Source organism: Falco peregrinus, chromosome 9, assembly GCF_023634155.1.
Source record: "Falco peregrinus isolate bFalPer1 chromosome 9, bFalPer1.pri, whole genome shotgun sequence".
NCBI lineage: Eukaryota > Metazoa > Chordata > Aves > Falconiformes > Falconidae > Falco > Falco peregrinus.
The window spans coordinates 14,878,783-14,905,928 of record NC_073729.1 but is presented as its reverse complement, the minus strand read 5'-3'; the positions used below and the strand labels follow the sequence as shown (position 1 = coordinate 14,905,928).

General features: G+C 46.9%; 1 protein-coding gene across 3 annotated transcripts in view; it reads right to left on the bottom strand.

Moving 5' to 3' along the window:
- Positions 1 to 355: 355 nt before the first annotated feature.
- The window catches only part of BDNF (brain derived neurotrophic factor), a 40,730-nt gene continuing 13,939 nt past the window's right edge, over positions 356 to 27,146 (bottom strand). Inside the window, exons 1-2 of one of the 3 annotated variants that reach the window (XM_055814743.1) lie at positions 21,908 to 22,179; positions 356 to 4,031 (exon numbers count right to left, since the gene is read on the bottom strand). In XM_055814743.1, coding sequence (XP_055670718.1) covers positions 3,270 to 4,010 — 741 coding nt within the window. In that variant the 5' untranslated portion in view covers positions 4,011 to 4,031; positions 21,908 to 22,179 and the 3' untranslated portion in view covers positions 356 to 3,269. Of the gene's footprint in view, positions 4,032 to 21,398; positions 21,504 to 21,907; positions 22,180 to 27,146 lie in introns of those variants that run through there. The other 2 variants (XM_055814744.1, XM_005235655.3) reach the window with 2 other exon arrangements.

Here is a 27,146-nt window from a genome sequence, read left to right as displayed (position 1 = left end):
AACATAAAAAACTCTATAGTTAAACATATATTATGTTAATCAGTACACTTAAATATAGCTTAATTATATTTACAATATGACGCGGTTGCTTTTAAATTTTAATGCCAATTTCAGTTTTTCCCAAAAAACATAAAATTATATAAATATACAATAAATATTTATGTTACACAAGGTGAATAATAGAGAACAAGGCCACAGACATTAACTTACATTTGCAAGAGTCTTTACTTTAACACAGCACTAGGCCTGCTGACATGCATGATATACCTTTGTCACAAACAGACCACAGCAAGAGTTTAATTAAGTGACATGAAAGAAAAGCAACACCCCCACCCCACCCCACCCCCACCCCGAGCTCTGTTTTAACTAAGACTGCCAAGCCCGTGGTTACAGATGTATCAGGTCAGGCAGGTGAGAGCCACGGGACTGCGGTTTAATTGCCAATTTCACCTTATAGCAGTAGCCATGGAATCGGCATAGTACAGGGACGCGAGCATCACTCCAGGTGTACTGCAGGACACAGTTCCCCTGGAGGTTCTCAGCTCCAGCCCTTGGTCCCCCCACGGGTGGGCTGCCCTTTACCCCTCCCAACCTGCCATCCCACTGCCTTAATTCTGCCACGCCAGCACCACCCTTACCTGTGCCAGGTGAGCACTTCCCAGTTAAGGATAGAGCCATAACTAACTTTGGGAAATGAGGAACTTTATTTCTAGCATGTCTTAGGCATTAACACTTCTCCTTTGGAAATCAAATTTATTTGAACTGGGAATTATTTAATCCCTGCATCTGAATTAGACTGCTGTCACGTCCTAACTCTCATTTTTTCCCAGTCTAGATGAGTGATCTGCTTGTTACTCACTCATTAGCATCACCCGTTCCCCCTCCTAAGCCACCAGCCCTGGTTTTGATGGAGGGGACCGTTACACCATCTCTCTGCTGTGGCTTAGGAGTGTTGCCAAGAATAGCTCCTGAGCCATGTTTGGGTTATTGAATGCAAAGAATTATAATACACATACAGGTACTGGCCACAGTGGAATGAAACTGTCCATTACACCACCATTCAATTTGCATGAAGACCACGTCAGGGGAAGTTTGGAGACATTGCAGTAGGCTTTTTTAATTTCTGATTGCTGTCAGGGCACCTGAATACCTGCAATCGATTGGGAAGGCTGACGTCTGAAGCTCGGGTGGGTCACACAACCCTCCCTCCTCACTCACGGCCTGGGACACCCATGGCCAAGGCAAACGGCTTTCAGTGTCTGGGTGGGACGGGTCTCCACTGACAGCTGGTTATCCTGGGGAGGGGAAGCCCTTCTACCCTAAGTAGAAGAAATCACTGATTTTGAAGGTGTCTCTGCAAGCTTCCAGCATGGGTTTCTACTAGTAACAATATAAACTCCATGTTAAATACCCTCTTCAAAGAGAATTATTGTGGGGGATCATACTTCAGATAATTAAAAACCTGGACTGGGCAAAGCTTAACTTAACAGTGAGGCAGACTGACGCAGATTCTGCAGCGTACAGAAGCAGTTCTATTTTGCAGCATTTCCCCCTCTGTTCAGCTACTTTTCTTCATCTACAGGAATTACAAATATAGCATCTGCCTTCAGTGAGCTCACTAATGAGCTATTTCTGCCTCCCTGCCCCCTGTAGTCGGTGCAGGCGCTATGCACAGCTCTCAGGCTTACAGCCTGCCTTACTAGAAATACTTCGGTTGGGCTAGTTAGAGAGATAGCACAGGGCTAAATACGTCTGCCAGAACCTAAGCAACTTTAAGCCAACTCCTCCAGCACTTCCTCTTTGCTTACTTCAAGAGTATTTTTTTTTTAATGCCAATATTCATTTCATAAAACAAGGCTGACAGCAGAGGCAGAGCCACACAAACATAAGTGCTAATTGCTTTCAAGCAGTGGCAGGGCTTCCTCCTGCCCCAGCTGTCTCTCAGGGCAGGGATGCTGCCACAGCTCACCCACCACAGGCACAAGGCAAAGCTCTCAGCCCTGCAGGATGCACCAGACCAGGTTCAGTGCTGACTACAGATCTGGAATCACCTCCATCACCCCAAACCACTGCTGTTCATCCCTGAACTGGCTGAACTATTTAGTCCTGTGACCAACCTCATTTCAGATCCACTAGCATCTTCCTAAACCCCTTTTTCTAGTGACATTCTTCTCGTGCTTCACCAAGACATTTGATCCAAGCACAGCATCTTTTATTACATGAAAAATGATTGCTCTCAACACTCTGTAGAATATTTTCTGTATGACAGACTCCAGTTATATGGTAAGTACTTTAAAGATCACAGCCAACATCCTTCTGGAGGGAGGAAAGGGGAGTGGGGGAACCCAAACACAAACAAACATGGTATAAGCAAATACAGGTCTCGAGAGACAGCAAATTAAAAAAGAAAAACAAAAAGCCCCAGAACAATAACAATTAAAAAAAAAAAAAGAAAATAACCCAAAAAAAGCACGTTGCCATACAGTTACATAAGTGCTGTCTTTAAGCCTGAAGTTCAACAATGTGAAGTGGAACATCACCATTCTTTTTCAGTTGCCTCTTTTTTTTATTATTATTTTTTGTCAGTAGTTGGATCGCTATTGCAAACACCTTCACAACATACAAAAAAAACCAAATTTGTTTTTAATCCAGAATAAGGTAATGATTTTTTTTTTCTTTTTCAATCTGATGGGACTTCAAAATTAAAAGAAAAACAGTAAAACTATGACAACAGCACCTTGACATTGTTTTAATTCCAACGCTATCAGAAGTTAAAAGCAGTAAACAGATATAATACTAACAGGAATAAAGATACTTACTGTCTAAAATGTAAACAGAATGTTTTGGTTCAATTTATTTTTCTGAAAGAGGACAGTTTATCATCAATTCACAATTGAAGCAGCATGCAATTTGATTTTTTTTTTAACTTTTTATATTTTCAGACCTTGGCAACGGCGACAAACCACAATGTTATCGAGGAATGTAATGCAGACTTTTTTGTTTGCTTGGGTTTTTTTTTGTTTGGGTTTTTTTTGGTTTTTTTTTTTTTGGTTTTTTTTTGGTTTTTTTTTTAACCTTGTGCGCAAATGACTTTTGTTCCCCTTCAGGTCATGGATATGTTCAATAAATAGATTGTGGAACCACTGTACTGTATAAACTTCAGTTATACATGCAGTCCATAAAATTATTTTTACCGAATAATTTACCCTGTTATGTATATATACAAATAGATAATTTTGTCTCAATATAATCTATACAACACGAATCCACTATCTTCCCCTTTTAATGGTTAATGTACATACACAGGAAGTGTCTATCCTTATAAAGCGCCAGCCAACTCTCTTTTTATTATCCATGGTGAGAGCTCTCACGTAAGACTGGGTAGTTCGGCACTGGGAGTTCCAGTGCCTCTTGTCTATGCCCCTGCATCCCTCCTTCGTGTACCCCTTGGGGTTGCATTTGGTCTCATAGAAGTATTGCTTCAATTGGCCTTTGGGTACCGGGACTTTTTCCAGGACTGTGACAGTCGCCCCTGACATGTCCACTGCAGTCTTTTTCTCTGCTGCCGTCACCCACTCGCTCGTGCTGTCACAGACGCTCAGTTCCCCACGGCGAGCTGGGTCAGAGTGGCGCCGGACCCTCATGGACATGTTTGCAGCATCCAAGTAGTTTTTGTACTCCTCGAGCAGAAAGAGCAGTGGGGGTTCCAAAGGCACTTGACTGCTTAGCATGACTCGGGATGTGTACAAGTCTGCATCCTTGTTTTCCTCACTGGGCTGGATGTCCTGGTCCTCATCTAGAAGCTCCTCTATGACATGTTCAAAAGTGTCCGCCAGCGATGTCAGTCCTCTTGAACCAGCACTGGGCCCGTTTAGGCTCTCAAGAGTCCCATGGGTCCGAAGACCTGGGTAAGCCAAGCTGCCTTGTCCTCTTACACTAGCTTCTTTCATCGGGGCAGCTTTCATGCAACCGAAGTACGAGATAACCATAGTAAGGAAAAGGATGGTCATCACTCTTCTCACTTGGTGGAACTGTTAAGGACAAGAACAAGGGGGGGGGGGGGGGAAAAGTTAACTAACTTAACAAGGGATCAAGTAACAAAAATTCACCTGAGCTGTCATAAGACATTACACATTCTCCACAGAGGTGTGCTGCATGCAGCCGCAACTTGTTACTGCTGATAAAGCACACTCTTGTACAAGGGTGTTCTTTGATTTAGAGTTTCAGATAAAGCATATGCCAAAGCTTAGGCAATATTGATACCAGCAAGTCAGAGCTCTTACATGCCAAAGTCTTTCTGTAGTAAGTATTATATTAGCTACTATGCGGGTTCCTTACTCATTGACTCATTACACCTATTTCCCGTAACAGCGAAGGCAGAACTGCTATTTAGCAATGCAACATTTCAACAATAAAAGGCAGCTTCGCAAGTTTCAAGTGCAAATGCAAACATTTGGTTTTTAAGATCTCCCTATGCCAAAAATACCTCATCGTTCTACCCACAAAAAACTGAACAGCACCAGGATAAATTGCATTTGTATTTTGAAAGCAACCTTCCAAACATAGGAAGGGCCCATACAACTCTGGGGTCTCAGCAGGTCAGTTCCTCATCTAAAAGTAGAAGGTGCGTATGCATAAATATAGAACAAGGAAACTGCTCAGGACAGTATAATAAATTTGAGCTGGACAGATTGCTTGCATCATGTGAATGCCGTGGAAGGGACCTGCTGGAATACAGAGCTGCTAAGAGCTGTACTGAGATGACATACCAGAACCCCTGTACCATGCTTGCCCAGAGCCCCACGCCGCCCGCTCTCAAGCCAAAGCATCTATTTAACCCCAGTTAAAGCCCAGAGCCCAGCACAAGCACCAGCAGCACAGCCAGCCCCACTGCTGTACCAAAACTCAGCAGTTTGCCCATTTCCCTCACGTTCTGCTCCAAGTTCTGGTGCACGTTATGGGCCACGCTTGGAGGCTCCTGTGTGCGCTGGGCTCCATCCCTAGCGAGTGTGGAGGGGTAGCACCAGGAAGGAGTGCTGGTAAGAAAACTCCTCACCAGATCGGGAGCAGCACAAGTCACTCCATCAGCCCTCCCAACAGCTTGAACTTTCCCAAGCACTTTGCTAAGTCTCCATTGATTACACATTCCTCAAGCTAGTAAACTGGTTCCTCCTCAAGCGCAAAGTATGCGCTTTAGGTACTACTACAAGAGCCCCCCAAATCCCACAGTGACAGAGAGCTATACTTTCTGTCTGATCCCAAGTGCTACTACAACATCCATCACATCCAGTTGTTATTTTTCCTCCTTCCGATCCCTGCTCTCACCAGTTCTGCTTGCTAGAAAGCAATGGCATTGTTCACATTTTTGAAGCAGCAGCTAATACTTGTTTCAGAGCTTTTGAAGTTCATTCGGAAGTACCTCATACTTGGCAGCGCTCACAGGAGTAAATGCTATTTCTGTTTGCCAACAGGGTGCTATGTAAAAAGCCTTACTTCATCTCCTGCAAATATGCTGTGGGAAACTAGTACTCTTAAGACTTGAACATGGAAACACAATCTATCATAAAACATACCAAAAAAATGAAATATGTACTGGAAAAGCAGTGCCCAAATGGCAGGTCTCAAAGTTTACCTAATGGAGCATGGGGGTGGGAAGTGTCTGGGTTTGTGTCCATGCCCCCCTCATCCCCAGCCCCCCACTAAACAAGATTTTGGCCAAGAAACCTCTCTACCCCAGCACAACTCTTCCTTCATGCCTCCATCTCTCTTCCTGTTTAAAAGTGTTATTGTGGCATAGATTTATTAAGATTAAACAAACCTGACATCCGTGACTCACAGGAACATGGTGTTTGCTCTAACCATGCAGAACATTAATATTTTGCAGATTTTTTTCATCCTATGATTTTTAAAACATTCTACGGGGAGTAATATCAGATTTCTTCCTCAAAGGGGAGGAAGAGAGACACGAGAGAGATGACTGACAACACAAGGAAGGAGGTTATCAGTCTTCCTTTATCAAACACAGCGAGACAAGGCAAGAGGGAAAAGGGGCAGTTGGGCTAGAATACAAATGCAGAGCCAGTGGAACAGGCAACAAAAATAATAGTATTCATACGCTCCCTCTTCTGAGAGTTGTTTTATATAAAACATAAAAGGAAAAAAACCCCAAGCCCAGCACCCACATCACACTTTGTGACCACCAGAGCAGTGAACAGAACACAGATCTGGCTCCTCCTCAAGTTCCTGTTATTTTTATTAGAGTAGTGCCCAGAGGTCCCAGCCAATATCTTTACTCTGGAGAACAGTCTGTCTGAGCACGCAGTGCCCCAAAGGGCCTTCCAGCGCAAAGGAGAGAGGACATGACACAAAGAGGCACTAAGACAGGCACAAAACAGAGAAGCTCACACCCATCACCTAAGTACACCAGTTGGAGGCTGAACATTTGCTTTTCAAGCTAGGCAGGTGAACAAAGGACAGAAGGATTACTGGACCAAGCCACATCCTTCGCTGTTCTCGTTGGGCTGTTTACCTCTCACAGTAGCAAGGCACTTGGAGGGATGTGAAACAAATCAACAGCGGCTGTGCAGCTTCATTTGCAGGGACATGTTTCTTGCAAGGGACGACAGAAGACAGAGGTGCAGACAAACCTCGCCAACTGACTTCAATAAACCCTCAGCACCCTCCGCCAATGGCGGGTTGGTCACCAGACCTAAGAGTCCTTCATATCTCACGTTAAATTAATCCATCCTTAATCAGTTTTGCCTTCCATTTAGCAAGGAAACTGCTGTCGAGCTTGATGAATTTATATCCCATCCGATGACATACAACTGCCACTGTTATCTGGGGTAGCAAGAAACAGTGTACAACTATGCTCTGAACACAAAAGACTTCAAGACAGCCATTATCCACACAACGTACTGATAACACACAAGAAAGTGTGTCCCCTGAAAGCCACCCCCCTTCCTCCCATTTCTAAGAGTAGAAGAGTACATCAAAGTAAGCTTCAGCAGTGCAGACACATGGAATATTGCTAGCAAGCAAACACAGATCAGACATCTACTTCTTTGTAAATGAGTCCCAGACTAAGCCAAACTGTGCGAACAGGGTGCGAAAAGATCCTTCTAGTTTGACAGTGATTTGAGCAATATAGACAGTCCTTGTCTTTGGCAGCAAAACTATACCAAGTGATTTAATACAAAGGAGTGATATTTTAATACCTAGGAAAACTCTTCATTTTAGAGGCCACAGCAATTTGTAGTAGCTGCTGCCCCAAATCTACTTGCTTAACAGGCTATAGCAGAGTAAGATTTACATCTCCCTTCGCAGGTAGAAGCTGCTGTTTAACTGACTCATGAATGCACAGTTCATCTCTTACTTAGTGAGGCAGGACTAATGTCCCAACATAGTACCAAAAAGGTCATTTGAAACACTTTGGATGGCTGCTTCCAGTCCTTGCCCTCTGCTCCCCAGCTATCAAACATTTGTTACATTGCAACCATTAAAGGTACCGCCGGTCCTGGTATACCAAGTGCCTTGTAAATCCCAAAGAGATTACATACAGCCTTCCAATTACAGGGCAGTCACTGTGTCACCCCACGTGAAAGCAGAACTGGGGTGGGAACATGGGCAAACTCTGTATTTTCCTGTTTTCCCGGCATGCCACTACTGAACAAGCTATTTCCCCTTTCCATGCCAGGCACATCCACCGCTACGAGGCCTTGCACAGAGATGCCCCATCATTTCTACGTACACCCATGCCTGATGCTGTCCTGGTAGACCGAGCAACTACCTCCCACAGGGGCTCACCAGCGCTGAGCATTTCTACAGTGGGGCAACCTGGGTGATACTGCATGTTCCCAGGACATCAATACAGCTGAATGCCAGACAAACCAGAGTAGCCGTAGCCACTTTCAGTCAGACATAAAGCTAGGAAAACACTAAATAGAATCACTGATGATACAGTCGCAATCTGTAATCTTATCGTGCATTCATCGCCTCCCTCCACAGCTGTAACAGGTTCAGGTCTCTACTGCCCACCTTCTAGGAACAACATCTGAAAAGGCTGCAGCTCTTCTGCATTCCTCCCGTTCGGCTACGTCACTGGACATAAAAGATCAAAGACTTCTCCAGGAGAGACAATCTTGGTTCAGTTGCTGTTCCACAGATTGCTGTACACACCCGCTAATTTGTCTAAGACAGATATATGCTAGCCTCCTCATATGAGACCCAGCCTTCAGCTGCTCCCTCAGGTCACACAAGACGTCTCTGTCGGAAATCACACCAGAGACCAGCTTCCTGAACGCCATCCATTCTCATGGCTGCAAGAGCATCCCTCCTTCTCTCATGCAGCATAGCAAAGCTGAAGCAATGAAAAGAGGTCACCCACCATGGACCAGATCTCAGGAAGACGTGACCTAGTTTGTACTTCAATAAAGTCCACACAGCTACAGCTAGAATAAGGGCACATAATTGTGGCACTCGTCTCCACTAATGGGAAGGAGGCTCATTAAATGAAGGTCATGTCAATTATCTACAGCTAGTTTACATATGCAGTCAATTACCTAGCTGTACTATTTATTTCAGTATTTGTATTTAATGAGGATTCACCGGTTAATTGTTTTATTCCGTTGTTTTTTGTTATTTTAAGCAGAAATCTGGCAGCTTAACAGGTTGTATTTCCAGCAGAGAGACCCGAAGAACAGCTGTGAGCACGTACTTGCTGTTCTGCATCCTGGTATGTGCCATGAAATAACTTTCAGTAGTGAATAGATTCATAATGCTTTTAATCTCCAGAAAGGAGTGTGTGGTGGAAGATAAAATTAGCAGCAAGGCGACATTCATTTTCTGCCTTGCCATTTTCTTAGACCTTTATACAAAAGTTCAATTTACTAAATACAACCGAATGGCACAGGCATGAGTTCCTGCTCTACGCATCATTACCAGAGTCCATGAACAGATACCAAAACGGGATGCATGTCAGCACATGATCTGCAAAGACTAAGTGTACTGAGAACAAATAGTATTAACCTTTAACACATGCATAACTGGATGTCTGACACACTCTGGTTATCCTTGCGGCTATTTAGGCAGCTGACTATATAATTACTTTTTATTACTGAAAATAAAGCACCTTCCCCCCCAGTTCATACACATGCACACCCACATCCAATTTGTATGCTTGTAAGTTGGTGCTTCACATCAGGAAGAAGAAAACCATTTTATTTTTATTCTCATGTTGGTTTTCCCGAAGGTGGTAAAGTCTACTTAGCCACAATGCCAGAGATGGCAGAGACTAAGAACCATTCTGAAAACTAAGATAAACAGCAAGCAATTTTACAAGTAATTTGTGAATGACAACTTTTAACAGGAGAAATTTGCTTTCATCTTATGTTGCTAAATCTTGCCCATGGTACAGCTTCTGAGAGCAAAGAAACTCCAGCAATGCCGACACTGGCGAGGGAGAAGTATGCATCTGTTTAAAGCACTGCTGGGGGGTTCTGGGGTTCTGAGGTTTTATCAGACTCTTCCCCCAAATTTTGTGATACACAAATCACAGCTGGGCCTGTCAACCAGAGGTGGGAAAGAACCCAGAGAAAATAATGGCAAACTAATAATGCCATGACATTACACCCCTGATCTTTCACAGAGTTGTGTATCAGAGTTTCCTACAAGCTTCCGTCATACCTCTGGACGCTCTGACAGCCATGCAAAGGGCACACTTGCTTCAAAGCTCCAAGGGAGAGAGTGAACTCAGCTGCTCTAACGGGTGCAGACCAGACAGTCTCCTCATTACAAGCATGCTTATACTTAAATTGGCCAAGTGCAGGACTACAAGGAGTTCCCAGCAGGATTTCTGTCGGATGGATCTCAGACCCATTCTGCCCATACCAGGAAACAGGCAGGGTGAGTTTTGGCAGCAGGCGCCGGTGAAGGAATAGGAGGCCAGACTCACAGATGCTATCGGAGCTTTCAGGGAGACAACGGCCACGGAAGAGAACAGATGTGCACTATTTTTATCCTTCGACAATGGGAACCGATTGTTGAGCCGGTGCCACACATGCTGCCCTTCCAGCTGTTTGTCCAGCATCCCGCACACGGGGCACTCACACCACACCGGGTTTGCAAACCAACCCGGCTCCGAAAGGGGATCTGCATGCATGCCGCTCTACCTATCAAACACAACATGCTCTACCACAACATTTGTTGCCTAAATTTCCCATTGGAATACCAAGGTATGCAGTGAATGTCCTCCCCCAATAAAAGCACTACCAGGAGGTTTATTTTTTGCTCATCGGGAGTATCGTGAGTAGGGTAACACACCACACTCCCATTGCCATGCCAGAAATTCTATACAGCAGGAACATGACATCCAAGCCTAAAACCTAAGCATTAGCAAATCCCAATTTCAAAACTGACTCCAGGCTTAGAGAGCTGCATTAATCTTTCTCGAGTATACATCAAGATACACTTATGCCATTACCGTGGTCATTCAGAAGTAACATTATGCAATCTCTGAGAAAGCAAGGTTCACCTATAGAATAGGCTACATAATACCCACCACAACACCACAAAAACAACCACAAAACCATTCCATGAAATAATTACTTTGTGTCAATATACTCTCTGGTTCCTCCATGGGAGAAGATAATTACAGTTCTCCGAAATCATTTGCTCCGATAGCCACTAGAGCTTTATGTAACGCTGATTCAACCCGTGCATGGAAGAACGTTAGGGCAGGACCTCAGACCTTTGAGCAGCATCTGCGGTTTGTGCTCCATTTCACTCTGGCTCTTTGGTATGAAATGCTGTGCTGAATCGTCACAGGACCGAGCTACTCTGCCAAGTACACACACGAAGCTCCCGCTGAAGGCAAGGATAATTGGCACCCAAGAGGAGGAACAGAATGGAGCACGTTGCATGCAAACTAGCGTGAGTTGGATCCTTTGTACTGTGACATGTGTCCAGCAGCCCAGGAACAACCCAGAAGCTGCTGTATCAGTTGAGCTTGGATCTTACAAGTGCCTATAAACTATTGAACAGCATGTAAAACATCCCACGCACCCATCGCTTCTGCTGCAAGTGGCAAGCTTCCTAGGACCTATAGAACATTATGCACTCAACAGGAACCTAAGTGAAGCTTAGCCAAGCGAATCAATGGTTAAAAAGCACAAGCATCAGATGGAGCAGTTACAATGGTTTGGGCAGGCAGCGCTTTCCCTAGGGTAAGGGAGGAGAGGAAGGGCTATATCTCTTTGTTGCAAGACGCTTACCTTGGCTGAGACCCTGACTGTGTGTGGCATTGCTGTAAGAATGCCTTCCTTTTAGCCATAGCCAGCCCTTGAAATGAAGCAGATCAGTGTGTTGTGATGTGCGTGAACCATGAACTGGAAATGCCTGTTGTCAGAGCCCTGACAGGTATTAACAATATGCCTGCATTTGCCAGTGGTGTTATCAGTCATCTTTTGGCTGCCTGCCCTCGCGTGCAGGTTTCTTTCAACACATGCTCAGTCCAGTTGTTAGCCCGGCATCTCCATGGAAATACTTTCCGTAGACAGGGCAAGGGATGAGAGCTTACACCGAGGTACCAGAGCAGCTTCTGGGAGCATTCAAGTCCAAAGTTACATGGGAACCACCAGACCAGGAGCAGAAATCTAAGTTTGCAAAGCCACCTCAATCTACAGTAATGGAATAATGAGGAATTTGTATTGAACACTGATATACTCATTAGGAATCTAACCCACCTCAGTGGGCAGCCAGCACTGCATGTGTCCTGCTGCAACAATGGCTTTATCTTTGGAGATAACTCCGTTGGGATATTATGTTAACACAACTGCATTGAAAACACGTTGGTAAGAAGTGCACTTTCACCACTGTTACTTTACTATGACAATGCAGCACACCACAGGTTTCAAAGCATTATAGCTTCCAGCTTTTTTTTCCCCCACCTTTTAAGTGGTTTCCTGTTGAAACAAGACTTTTGAAATTGCTATGCCTGGTTCTCTATCCCTAATCTAGCTTTATAATTTGGGGGCCAACTTCAACCGGGTTCAATAGAGGGATACAAGTTTCACAGACAACACTATTTCCACCATCACGTGTTGTAACTGGCACACAAGTAGCTAAGACCCACCCAAAGCAGCTCCCTGCAGCTCCATCCTTAGCGAGGCAAACTCCGATGCGTAGGCTTACCCATGTGCAGAATTACAACACTGTGTACTGTTGCTTCCCTTTCACAAGCTCCACCAAGGAAAAGGGGTTGGAATTACTAGAAGGGGTGAGCAGGTACCTCTGGCAAAGACGCAAGTGTCTGAAAACAAGCTTCATTAATTGCACTGCTCAAGGTAAAAAACATTTAATGGATCATAAAGAAAGAGAAAAACCCGCACCTTTGCGGGAAAAAAAAAAATTATCAGGTTCCTGCCTTCTCCCAGTTGCATAGAGGCGCAATTGCTCTCACAGAAGAGCATTACACTGCAGTTCCTGCAAATTACACAGACATGGGGTCCCCCCCCTCCTCAATTAAACATGAAGTTTACCGGGTTCATGACTCTCTGTACTTGCCACCAGATGTAACTATACATTATGGCATCACGGGAAATTATTTCCACAAAAAATGTTGAGGTTCATTGAAACAATATGTTCCTGCAGACCTAATTCTGGTGGAGACAGTCACTGCCTGGTGTAAATCCATAGTGCTCCGTTCATAGATTTATACCAGCTGTAAAGGTGGCCCAGTATTTATGCTGTCATAAAATTAGACGGGGCCAACACCTAAACTATAGCTAATAGCCACATCCCAACAAAATGTGACAGGTTTCAGCAAAACAGCTTCCTCACGCTCTGGATTCCTGAGGGATACATGCATATTTGGTAATAATTACACTTTAAAGAGGAAGGAAAAAAAAAAGCTTTCTAGGTGTGCAGGCTAGCTTCTCCCTTCCCCCACTGATAAAGCACATAAATAGCCCAGACATGCCTATAAAGAGAAGTATGCACAATGCAGCCCAACACCACCTCACTCCTCGCTGGCGCTTGGGTGTCCTGTTTCCCGCGCACGCCAACCCGCCGGAGAAGCAGCTTCACTGCCAGCATCCCGGTCTCGCCGTCAGAGCCCTTAAGCTCCAAAGGGTAGGTTTGTATATGGGATTTCAGCCATTAAATAAACACTTCTCCAGGAAAACTTTAATACCTGTGGCTTCACGTAAGCCCTGCGGGGAAGGAGAGCTTCTCTTCAAATAGCTGGGGTGGGGGGAGGAAAGAGAAAGTTAAAAGGAGAAACGTTAAATTACCCAATTAGTCTGTTGAAAACGGCTGAGTGTTCTCCCTCTCCCAAACCTCTGCACAACAAAATTGAGTATCTGGAAGTCACCATCCTATTCAAAACCAAAAGCAGAGCTGTTTGATCAGAGATAATTAGTAGTTCTAGCCAGGAAAACCACACTTAGAAGTTGCAAGAGCGGAGAGACCCAGTGCTTATGGTGCTGCAACTCTCCACTCGTATGACATTTCTCGGAGAGAAGACGCTATCAAAGCTTCCAACGTGCTTTGCAAACACTGAATCTCAGCATAACTTCGGTGACGAGGAAAAACACCAGAAATCCTATTTTCCTTCTGGGGAGGCGGAGGCCCATAAAGGTGTTTATAGAACCCACCCCAGACTGCACAGCAAGACCAGAGGAGACGAGGGAAGCCCCTGCTCCCCACCCCTCACTCCAGCCATGGTGCAAAGCTGCCTTAACCACAGGCATCATTCCCGTATTTTGCAAATCCCTCCACGGTAACTTAGATGTCTAACCTAGGAAGAGGCAGGGCAGCTGATTAAAACCTGAGGGGTATTATTTTGAATACATATGCTAGCTCACTTCCATCTGTGTTGTTAATTAGTTCCTGACTGTAGGTTAAATGTAGGGCATGTTGTCACGAGCCTAAGGTGGGGTGGCAGGACCTCCTGCTATTGCCATATGGCTTTTTGTTTCTTCCTTCGTTCTTCAGCATTTAGCCTCATGCTTCTCATTTGTGGGCTCAACCATTACATAACAAAGAACAAGAAAAGCAAAACTAGTGGGAAAACAGAAGCATTCCTCACCATTAAAACCTCTATGAAGTTGGATTTGAAATGTAATACAATGTCATCCAGAGGCTGCTTTTACCTGCAGCAAATAGGCCTTGAAATTCAGGAGAGACTCATTCCCATGGAGAACTACTACTGCTCAAGCAGGTATTTACCAGCCCTATAAACACAAACCAGGGAGTTTGCAAGGGACCAAAGGTCAGCTTAATTCGTGCAAGACTGAGAAGAGCAAGGCTATGCACACTCGTAATACGGATGCTCAGTGCTTACAGGGGTGAAGCCAGTATAGCAGCACCATCCCCATCAAAACAATAAAAGGAAAAAAAAAAGATGACTGGAACTTGGTCCTCTTTTTTCCAATGCATCTCCACAGAATTTGTTAAAATAGAAATGGCTCAGGACTGTCCTCGACAAAACCACAGGTCGTGTTTTGAAGTATACCTGCACGTGACTAAGATACACAAGATATCGGCAGTTCCCCTGCAGTCATTTTCTAGCAAGTACAGTTTGAATACCAACAGGTCTGGTGGTGCTCTGTGACTGAAGGTTTGCTCCAAAGTGTTCAATTTTGAGTAGACACAGAAGCTGTTTGGTGTGTTTTCTAGCTCTCACTGAATACTTGACCTTCTATTAGCTAAAGGCAGGGCAAATAATTTCTAGTATTTTCAAGCATAAGATTCTATCGTTTTCATAACAGTTACAGCAATTGGAGGAAGGAAAAAAACCATACAATCATATGTTGAACAAAACTGATAAAGTACAGGTGATATGACTTCACGCTTGAGGGCTATGGAATTCAAGAAGTTGTATCTAGCTTCAGACTTGGAGGCAGACTTCTTTGGAGGCTTAGACCTCAAAGTAGTTTCCTCATAAATCTTGTTTCTGCCTTTTCTTCTTAATAGAGGTATGTGGAATTGACTCACTCAGCCTTTTGCACCATCCTTGTTCATTGTTAACATTCCTACAACATTTGCAGTTACAATGGCAGAAAAGTTTTGCAGAGGAGGCAGCAGAAATTAATCATTAATGCAAAACCGAGAGAGAAAAGGACTTAAAATGAGTCTTCCAAGGAAGGTAGCTTTGCTCTTTTTTTTAAATCCAGGCGTCAATCGTTAGCTTTTAAGGGGAAAACTCATTTTCTGACATTGTTTTGCTAGTCATGACACAAATTCTGTATTTCTGCAAGAACAGGTAAAGCAGCACCATTTCATTGGCAGCAACTTGCCAGCATCGTACCATTAAGTACCCTGCTGCTGTAATGAGATGTGAAACATCCTTCTTTGCCTCCATTAAATAAAAACAATCCTTCTTCACCAGCCTGCAGGACATAGGCTGCCAACAACAAAAGAATAAATCATGACATTGACATAAACTGTCATGTTTATATCTGGAAGAGCAAAACCAGAGAACTTCAGATGTGCTTATTTCTCATTTTGGTTCAGTCCATTATAAAGATAAAGGGCAGTCATGATGTTCAGCAGCAAATTCGTACTTCACTGCAGTTTCCTGGCATGGGTTCTGGTTAAGTCACCCTTGCCAGCTTGAACTTGTTAGTGGCTTTGCTTCCTCCTTGGACTCACACTGGCTTTCAGTACAAATTCTATCAAATAGTATTTCTCTCTTGGCATTTACGGCTCAGTCAAACTGGATTATCAAGTCAAAAGGAATGTAAATAGCAAGTGAAGATCCAAGTCTTAATGCAGGCAGCCAGCAGGCACAATTATCTAGAAATACTGCAAAACAAGTCCTGTCGCTCATCCCGACAGCGTCCATACGCTTCTGTGGTGCAGTGACAGCTATGACTGAGGGGAGGTTGGTTTACTTAATAATCCGGCCCTTGAATAAAGTTTAGTTTTCCTTTCTTTTCATCTCGGTATATCCATTACTGAACACTCACCAGGAGCGCTATGGCCAGTATAAAGAAGGGTAAACTAAACCATATGGCTACTAAAAGTTGCATCAAGCTTAGAAAGTAAATGGCATAACGGACTAAGGAATCCGGAGATCATAACCTTTAATTCCTTCATCTAGACAAAACTGCATTTCTCCAGGAGCTGCTACATTTAAAGAAAGCAGTGTTTTGATCATGTTAGATCAGGCACAACATGTGCTAGAATTGGCACAAGATTAAGCTTCACTCTCTTTTATAAGGTATGTATTACAGAATTCTGGGGGGAGGGGAAAAAAAAAAAGATAACCTAGTCCTGTTCTTACTGTTACAGCCTTAACTGCAGCAACATGCTCCAAGTCTTTTGCATGCCGAGTTAATAAAGAGAATATAACAGCATTTTGCTCAAGACTTTGCCTAGTTCAATCTTTTCCTGGACTCCTCCTGCTGTGCTATGTGCGTGCAAAGGATGACAAGCCTACCTGCAGCCCAGTGCATGTACTGGGAAGACTGAGGTTGGATATGGAATCCAAGTGAGTCAAGGGCACGTTTTCAAACATTTTTTGGTACAACAACTCTCTCATACACCCTGATACGGTATAAACAGTATGCAGTTGCCTCCCGACTTGAATGGCAAATACGCCGGTATCACAGCTCCTCAGTTTCCCCACGGGAGAACTCTGTTCCCTCAGAAGCTATACATTAAGTACTTAATCACGATATACTTTACACTAACAGATTTCAAGTATCTTAAGAAGGTATCAAAACCATCACCTGGACAGATATGCAGTACCTGCAATCAACCACTGCTTTGCATTTTCAAGGCTCTGCGAGATGGAAGCGATCAGCTCCTGCTGAGGTTTAGTTCTGTGGGGTTTCTTACTCCGCTGGGCATTTGATAGCCATAAGCTAACAGTTATTATAAAAGCCCCTGAAATGTACTGTGTGTCTGTAAGAGTCAAACGGAAATGATTGCAGATAAGATTAGCAGTTCAGTGGGTAAAAAAGGCACATTGTTTCTTTTTATAAGTAGTTCCTCACAAATTAAATAGGGAACAGTGCTTACTCTTCTCTCCCAAATGCAGAGGAAGAACCCGCTATAGCCAAAGACTGATGTACAAAACAAAAATCAGAGGCTGTGAGCTCCAAAACAGGAAACTATGTCCTAAGAACCAAGGGGCAGATATAAAAAGCATATTCCATGTTGTTAGACTTGAAGTAGCAACAGATACCTCATGCCCAGTTTCACTTCGTTTAAGTTTTTAAATTGGGAAAATCCTGAATCTAGTGAAATCATGCTAAAGGCTGCTGAGTCGTTATACTAAGGAAGTCAGATTTATTTTTTTTCCCCGTTCCACCAAATATCTACTAAAGGACACCACCTACCAAGTAGGCTTCAATGATGGGATGGGGAACAAACACACCCACGTGCCAACCGAACTCAAATCCTTAAGGGACTAGTTCTACACTGCATTTTTTTGGTGCAAGTTTTGGACACGCTATCGAGTCTCACCAACAGCTGTAACAAGGCAGTGTAAGTTTGACTTGCAAATACTTCTTTAGGTGTAGCCTAAAGTCCAGCCAGCAAATGCTTTACTGAAAGCAGTGCTTCTTGTTAACCTAATTATGCCACACAACGAAGACAAATACCACCTTGGTCACAGGGTTAAAAAAATTAAAAAAGCCCGCATGCATACACTAAATTTGCTGGTGTAGAGTGAGAGTGATTTGGATTAGCAACCTCACTCGTTTTAATTGTGCAGCCACACTTTGCAAGAGCCAGCCAGAGCAGCGTGTTTGGCTCGTGCATCTCTAGGTGGCGGTAGCTGCTCAGATTTTGACATGCCAAGAGATGCTCATCTCAAATTTAGCAACCAGTATTCCTCCCATCCTCCTAGAATTGCCTTTTCTAATTTGAAATGTGACCCCCTCCCCCATTTCTTCAGAATTTATAGTAGTCTGAAGCTGAGTCACAAGAATTTCTGCGTTTTCCTAACCAAGTACACAAGAAAAGAAATTAACTGCCAAAGTATTGAGGTAGTTTATAGCGTAAAGCATCGAGAGCTTCTTTCTAGTCGATCAAAGGACTCTGAGAAACAAACATAAGAACAATCATGCCTTCTGTTCTGTACAAATGCCACGGCCAGAAATAACTGTCCTAATTAACTGGTTTCAAAAAATGACTTCTCTGAAAAATACAACAGTCTTACCGAGGAGAGTATAAAACTGCTACAGCCTTATGGCAGCTGTCACCAGGGCATGAAAATTCACTAAATGAAGTTTCCTTTCGCTTCCTCCGGTTGTCCATGGTACTCATCCATAGACAGCTGTATCCATTTGTAATGCCTAAATTATGCTGTAATGGGATGTTCTGCTACCACTAGTATCAGTGTTACTAAAGGATTACAATCACATCAAATCAGCATCATCCCAGCCAGCTCCCTCTGCTCACAGTTTACGAAGGGTAGAAATTCTGCTTGAAATGTGGTTGGCTTTTTTTTGGTAAGACTGTTGCCTATTCAGTCAAGTCCACAGCATCTTCAGTATTTCAGACTTATGTCAGTTTTATGTGGATTATTACTATTGGGTGCAGCAGTTGAATTCCACCAGTCTACAGTTGCCTGACAATTAGGTCCTGAATGTTGAGGAGGAGGAAAACATGAACCTGACCCTATGCTTTATGCCTGTGACTGTCCCGTTCTGCACACACAACTCCCACAAACAGTGCTCCTCACCGAGCTGCTCAGAGCCCAGAATTGTAAGCAACCCCGCCAACGTGAGGTTGTATCAGAGGACAGAGGCCACAGTATAACTGTTACCCTACTAACTCACACACACCCCTACCTCCAAAAGTAAAGCATTTTATTCTTCTATTATTCTAGTGTTTCCAAATCAAGTAGCATAAGAATTCAAGTTGATAAAGTGTAAGTTTAAGACGCCATGGCAGAGACGCATAGCAAAATCTGCTATTGTTTGTACTTCAAGAGCTCTGAGGAGTCCCTGTCACGTACCAGGAACAGAAGACAGGCCAGACTACCTCTGCCCCAAAGAACTTACAGTCAAGAATAAGAGTGAATAACGGGTATGGCTAAGGAAGACAGTAAGATGTGGGAGCTGACAGACAGTGCGCACAGCCCACCAGCCCCACACCAGCTCGTACATCAGGCAGTTCGCTCTGTACACACCTGTACGGCTTCCTCCTGCTGGATTGCTGGGAAAAAGGGAGTTGTTACGCACAGCACCTTCCTAGCTGGAACTGAAGACAGTAGGTTATGGAGTTACCACCTCGTTTCAGCCATACACTGAAATAGCTTAGCCTCAGTGCTTTGAAAAGCTTCCTTTTAAAGGGTGTTCACAGCTAAGCGTTACTAAGAATGCCAGTGTATGAACTGATCTAATAAATGATTGAGAGTTTCCTAATTAAGCAGCATTTTAGCTATTTAGGAGGAACCAAGTGCTCACAACACATGCTTGAAAACACGTCAAGACAAGTTAGCAATTAACCTATTAAAAGCATATATCCTCTTCTAGTGGAGCCTCCACCAATTCACACAATGCTTAACGTGAGGTTTCTAGTGTAGGCACAGGGCACATTCTTCGAACAAGATTTCAGCCTTTTGTACAAACCAGGAAGGCAGAGACGGGAAATACTTTTTGTTGCTGGTGGTGATTTTTGTTTCGTGTTTTTTTTTTTTTTAGTAGGAGTTCACTCAGCAGAGCGAGTTGTTTCTCATCTTCATGCAGGCTTGCCCACAGAAGGGAGGAGAGGGTCTCCTACTTGCAAGTTTCTTGTGACCTCCTTTTATACGTGCACCCCGGCAGAGTACTCCTATCTGAGCTGAAGGTGCAGATCCTTGTGGTTTCCCCAGAGTAACAGTTGCAGAAAGCGCTACAAGTACTGCAAGGACTTCTCTCTGCAGCTTTCAGCTCAGCACTGCCACTATATGCAAAGCTTTTAAGCAAAAGCACGCAGATCCTTATTTTCCACTATATTCTTTCACATTTTAACGAGTCTTTAAAATCCTTTGCATCTGTGCACTACATTTCATAGTATCTGAGCATATTGTAGTACTCCCCTAGCACTACACTACAACATAATGCCTTCACGTTTAAAAGCATGCTGCTTGAAATAAAACTTTTTTTCAGTTTAGCTTTACCCCCTCCAAGATAAAAGCCCTTTCCCATTCTCCTCCAGCGATATCTGGCATATTCAGATAAAGCATTCTTGATGCTTCTGACCCGGTTTACCCCAGTCCACAGCCGTGTACTGCCAGGCAGGATCTACCCTGCAGCCCTGGGAAGCAAAGGGCACTGGTGGCGTGAACAGAAGGCAGGCTACTTAAAAATGGGTTTTCCCAGCTGAGGTTCAGTGAAGCTGAACATTAAGTGGTAGTACTACAGCAGAAAATTGTTGTGAGTTACAGAGCCCTGTAGAAAGGCTCCTGTCTCTTGTCGCACTAAGTACCTCGCCAAGACATCTGCCAGCTCCTTCACGTATTTTCGAGTCGAAATGGAGCTGCTGGTTCGCCCTGAGACCCAGGTGAGGGACGGCGCTCCCAGAGCAGCCAGAACGCCGCGGTTCGCCTTCTCCCTTCCCCTCGCCCCGGGTGTGTTGACACAGCCAGCGCCCTGCTGCTCCGCTGGCGAGGGGCCACAGCGTCCCCCCGACAGCTGCTGCCTCCCCTCCTGCCAAACCACCGGGATTCGCGGCCGGACAGAGCCAACAGTGTCCCCCTCCACCTGTGTTCATCCATACCCGGACTACGGGCGGGCCACCCCCGGGGTCGGGCTGTCACCCCGGCGAAAGCCAAGCCATCGGGTGGCTCCGAGGCGCTCCCTGGCACGGGGAGCGGGACGAGGTGACACCTCCTCGCCCGGCTCTCCGCTCCTCTTTGAAGACCAGCGAGGAAATTCGTTTCATGTACTTCTCGCCCCATGAATTAAAGATGACAGAAATACTTGCTTAAGGAAAGCGTATCGCCAGGATAGATTCTTTGCATTCATTAGAACCGTGTTACTAGAAACATAAATAAGTAATGACTATCGATCCGGCAACAGTCATAACCTCAGAACAGCAAACTGCCATAAACTGAAGGGAAAAGTAGGTGTTTTTAACCGGAACGTAGAAACCCAGGCACCGACAGCACCGCTTAAGAAATGAAGCGGCAAGGCACGCGCGGGGCTCCGCGCTTCTGACCCCGCCGGGGAGGGGGCGCGGAGCCACCGGGGCGGTCGCGCAAGGCGGCGGCGCAGCGACCGCACCTTCGCCCGCCGCATTTACCGTCTAATGCCGGTTCCTGCCCGCCAGCCCCGCGCCAGGGCGGCGGCACCCCCCGCCCGCGCACCGACCGGGCCGCCGCCGCTCCCCCCCCCCCCGCCCCGCGGCGGCCAGGCCCCCGCGGCACCGCGCCGCCGGTGCGGCCGCCCCGCGTGCCTCACATTCCAGCGACGGCCGAGCTCCGGCAAGTGCAGCGCTCCCCGCCCTGCCGGCACCGCGCCCGGGGCGGCCCCGGCCCTCTCGCCGGCCCCACGGCCGGGCCCCGCCGCCCGCCCCGGCCCCCGGGCCGCCGCCGCCGCTGCTGAGGGAAGGGGCCGGGGCCGCCGCCCGGCCGCGCGCCCGCCGCTAGGGGGCGGCGCCCGCCTCCCAACGGCTGCCCGCCGCGCCCCGCGCAGGGCGCCGCCACGCGGGCGGAGCGCGCCCCACGCCCGGCCCCGCGCCGCCGCCGTCGGGGTAGCGCCGCCCCTGCCCCGCCGCCGCCCGGCGCCGCGCTGCCCCTCCGGCCGGCGGCGGAGCGCGCTGCTGCCGCCCCCCGCCCCCCCGGCCCCTCCGCCGGCCCCGCCGCGCCGACAGGTGCGGGAACAAAGGGGCGCGGGGCCGCCCCGGCCCTCCCCGCCCCGCTCCCCGCGTCGCCCCGGCCCTGCAAGTTTCCCGGCGGGGCGCCCCGTACCTCGTCGTCCACACAAAGCCTGTCCGGGTCCCCTCCGTCAAGTCACATCCTCTCCCGGGCGCCCAGTCCCACCGGCCGCCTCCCGCCGCCCCGGCAACACAGGCAGCGGCTCAAGTGTCTCATCAAAGCTTTATGAGGGGCGGGAGGGCAGCGGAGCCGGATCCCCCACCCCCGCCGCCCAACGGGAGCCTCCCGGCCCGGCCCCGCCGCCTCCCCGCCGAGCGGCTTCGACCCCCGCACGGGCGCCTCCGGCCAGCGGCTGCGGCGGCCGCAGGCACCGCGCCGCCCCGCGCTGCCCCCGCTTAAAGCCTCCGCGCCGCCTCCCCGGCCCCGCCACCGCCCCCGCCCCGCCCGCCCGGCCCGGCCCCCGCTCCCCCGGCGCCCCCCGAGCGGCGGGCAGGGCGCGGAGGGGCCGGGCCCTGAGCGGGGCGGGGGGGGTCGGGCCGCCGCGGGATATTGGTTTACTCCGCCGGGTATTAAGCAAGCCCGATGCATTTAAATATCGCTCCCGCGCTGACCTCTCCGTAGTTTGCCTATTAAGAATGCAATCAAGATAATAACGGGCATTGCTTATTAATGAGCGCCCCAGGTAACGTTACACCGGTGACTCGCCGGAGGCGCGCAGCGGGCGCGGGCGCTCAGCCCCCGCGGACCGGGGGCGGCCCTGCCCGGCCGGGGAGCGGGGCCGGGGGCGGCAGCCGGAGCCCCCCGTGGCGGTAGCGCCCGCCGGCGGAGCGGGGGGGGCCCGCGGTGCCCGCGGTGTCCCGGGCCAAGCGCCCCCTCGGCGGCGCCCCTCCGTGTGCCCGTCCCCCCCCACCCCGGTCAAAAATCTGTCCCGTCGCTTCCCCCTTCCGCCTGCGCGGCACACGCGGTGAATTATTGATAGTGGAAATTGCATGGCAGAGGCAATAATGGCATCCCCTGATTGAGTGGCTCCATTTGATCTTGGTACAGACAGGGAGATGGCATGCTCCCGGCCGGCCGCGGCCACGGCCCTGGCACAGCCACCTGCCTGGCTCCCAGCACCCGCCGTGGTGGCCTCGCCTCCGCCCTGCCCCGGTCCCTCACTGGTAAAACTGGTCCATGACGTCCCATCTATTCTGTGACTCCGTTAAAACCAGTATCTTGCTACGCCTTAAAGCCCAACTGCCACCTAATTGCAATTAACGCCAAAGGCTCGATCGCTCCAGCGTACTCGTGGCCGTTTATTTATCCTCGGAGCAATGTGTGCAACTCATTGCTGCCTTCAGATGGTCTGATTGCCTGTGTGCTTTTGCTATGAAACACCTGCATTTATTAGATCAGTAAAGCAATAAAATATCCCAGGCGTTTGAAATCTGAGCACACCTAAGGCCTTCCCCATAAAACGGCTTTTAATATATATTAAGGGAAACAATCCTGGTGGTTAATATCCTTTGCAGCTTTAAGAACGTCTTTAAAAATCATGTTCAAGTACCACATTACCATCCTTCTTGTACTTGGGGGTTTGGTTTCATGTGTTTGAACTAAAAGTGTCACTGAGCTGTGAAAACAGTTCCACCTCTTTTGTCCCAGCTATTTCCAGACGGGATCCACTCCGTTCATGAGAAAGGAGACAGTTTCTCCAAGTCCTCCCTACCAGCCTGGGCTGAGGAATCACGCCCAGTTCTTGCTGGCTGACAGCGAGTTGCTAATAAAGGCAGCTCTATTCAAATTCTGCCATTAGGAATACATCAGCCACCTCTTTTCCCACTATCCGGGTATGACCTTCTCTCTCCAGTGATACAGCCAGGTGGATGTCTGAGTGCAATTTCCAATACGGGGATCGTGATCGGAACTTGCTGAGTTAACGTGTCCGTTCTATTTTCCCATTTTGGACTTTGCTCAGCTTTCCAGGTACGACCGTGCAAGCAGGGTGCCTGGGTTCACCACGGCAGTGTGCTTCTAGCCAGCCTTTTTACATGGTGATAAGACAGCACAGCTTTAATACGCTGTGTTTGTAAGATCACGCCTGCAAATATTTGGATGATCTACCAGTCAAGCTTAACAGCAGCGGCGGAGGCTGCTTTAACCCGCTGTAACGTAATACCTTACACACACCTTATTCCTGGAGGAAGGACTCTTCTCCTGCTACACTAGACATGCAGATGAGCAGCGGCGAGTACCATGCTTTAAAAACACCGAAGCATCTGCTGGCTTGTTCTCGGAAGCGAAGGAGGAGGCACACATTCTGAAAAAGTCTTGCTTGCAATCAGAATGAGTTTTTTAATTTTGGAAAGGAAGCGTCTTATGGACCGCCTGACGAGTCCTCCCTCTGTGGTACGCGCTTTCAGCTCAGCTCTGCTGGGAACGTGGGAACCGCCAATTCCAGGCAACCCTGCGCCGAAATTCCCATTTTGCTCTGCTACAAACATGCTGCCTTTTGCCCCGGCGCAGAGATTTTCCCAGGGAAGAGGTGTGGTCAGAGAGCTGCTCTATCTTGCCAGTATAATCAGCCCTTTGGGGATTATTACCAGCCAGTGCTTGATTACTGGGAAAATGAAAAAGTAGTGGAAATAATGATCTGTTTGGATTTTTCATGCATATACAAGCTGGGCACTGTATTTTTCATTCGGACCCTGATTTCAAGGAGAATTTTGTATGAACGAGCCCCAAAAGACTGGGCCCACAAAGTATTTATTACTTTGTGAAGCAACCGACAGCCATCACATGGAGATACTGCCCTGGTCAGAGCTCCGCTCCTTTGCCCGCAGGACGTACTCTGAGCTCAGAGGTCTACATAAACCATCACCTTCAGAATACATGGGATCCGCAGGATGCAATGATCAGACATCCTGATCCTGTGGATTCCCAGGTGACCCTAGAAAGAGTTATCTCTTCTCGTGTATGAAAAAGGGCATCTCCCACTGTCTCAGGCACGGCTATATTTTCCCCGTTTGGGTGGTACAGGCATTGGGACTGAGTGGCACTCAAAAGCAAAGCATCGCTGCAGGCTGCATGGGGCAGAAGCAGGCAGGCAGGCCCTGTTCTGGTGATTTTGGTTTGGCTAACTCAGCGTATCGAGGCTTTCAGCGTCATTGTCACAGCATGCCCACCTTACAGCATTTACTGTGAAACCAAGTGTCTTTTTCCTATACTTAACTAGTTAAAGTTATTTTTTGCATACACAAATCACACCTCACCCTTTTCCATACACAGCAACAGGGGAGGAATGAAAAAGAGTTTGAGTCGTCAATCAACGTAACGTTGATTTATCCCTGCAGCAGTATCAGATTGCTTGCAGGGGGGTAAGACCATTGCTTTTTGCTGAATTCAATTTAAACTGTAGCATAGGCACTAATGATGCTGTAGATACTATAAAGAAGAAAGCAGAAGCATGCACATCTGGTTTCTGTCTCGGTGGAGGTTATGCATTATAGTGATTGATGCACGAGGTCCAAATTTACTGATAAACTAATTATATGATAAAGTAGTTTGTGGGGCTCTTAAATTCCCCTATTGCAATTGTAAGAGAAGCAATAAAAAAAAAGTCAATATTTGAAAAGAGTAACATTCTTAAAAGGTCTGTAGTTAGTCAATACATAACTGGCGATTCATCTTCCCCCACCTCCACAAATGTGTCTTTACATTCCCCGTTTTATTCATGTAGTATCTCGACCTGGTGTTGAATGAGAAAAAGGTCAAGAAGCTACAGTTTGGACCGCCTCTCACTCGGTTGTCAGGAAATATAAACTAATCCTGATTACAGCAATGAGAATGCTGTTGAAGTACTCAGGTTTTGACACTGGAGTATTTTTTCTATTAATAATTTTAATTGGCTGAGGTCAGTTCTTATATCGCTACAACCATTTTTATGTTTAATTATGTTTATTCGTGTTTCCTAGTTACCTATCTCTGCTATTTTTTCACATGAAAGGGCTGGAAAGTTCATGGAAATAAACTTTTCCAACTCAAGTAACGCTAAAAATTGCAATGGATTATAAACACAATTGGAGGTTGCAGGCCCGTTGCATTTGCAAGCAGATGACTGGGCTGTGACGCCACTCTCCGATGATTCAGCCATCGCAGCGCACACAGCGGAGCCACTCATGGTCTGTACAAACACCAGCAGGGCTACAAAACCCTCAGCATCTTCAAGGACCGAACCCAGATTTTGCTCAGCTGTCTTAAAATCTTTGTAATCATCCAGGATGTGACTGAGCGGGGTGACCCACGTGTTAATGCCCCGGGGTGGGTGGCACCTGGATCTCACCCTTGTGTCCAGCCCGCAATGAGTTGGGGTGGTTGTGGTCTACAAGGAGCTTGCTGGGTGGCCAGAGTGAACCCGGGCCTTAAATAGCACAGGGTACTTGCTCCTAATATCAACCATAATTTCACCTTCAGTGAACAGAATCTGCTGAGAGGCCTTTCGGCCTCTGCGAAACAGCAAAGATGGGAATACAAACCCAAAGATCTTTCATTAGATGTAGTCTGCAGGCTGCATGTGTACAGGATAAAGCAGTGGAACCTACCCTTTCAATCACAGCCACCAAAACCACAGCATTTTTGCTGAAGAAAATGCTACCTAATAGCTCAGAATCATCACCCTGCAGCTACAGCAAAAGTGAATTTAAAACTCCAACAATTAAAATAATTGGTCTCTTCTCATGTCTAGAGGTATGCCAGCTTTCCATCACATGGGGGGATCTGTACCCTGGATCTTGTCCCATGCCTTCTAGTCAGGGATTTCAGCACAATTTATGTGCATGAAACTGCTTCTTTAACAGAGCTCTGTGGTAGGTGCAGTTTAGTCTTTTGCAAATGAGGAAATGCATGTGTCTATTATGTATAAATTTATTAAGCTGCTCATGAACATACTTGTTCAGCAAGCACGCCCCTTCTGTGTTTGTTCCTTGCCACCGCTCATGTAGTTGCCTCGACCGGTATCATCTGTCACAGAAGTGGAACATGAGTCATACGTGACGATTACCACATGCACCCAGTGATGCACGCACACTCCTCTCCAGCCAAATCTCCAGGCTTCCCTGTCCGGGTTCTGCATGGACCCCATGTGCTGCTGAGACAGTGGGACTCCTAAACCCCACATGGAATCCCTCATCCTCCCGCAGAAGGGCTGGGAGTAGCTGGTAGGATGATCCACCCTTCGTCCCACGGAGCCGTGCTGGGCTGGGGCGGAGGCTGGCTATTGGGGACAGCGGCACGACCAAAAAGGTGAGGACCAAAACAAAGAAAGGAGAGAACGAATCCAACCCAGCAGCAA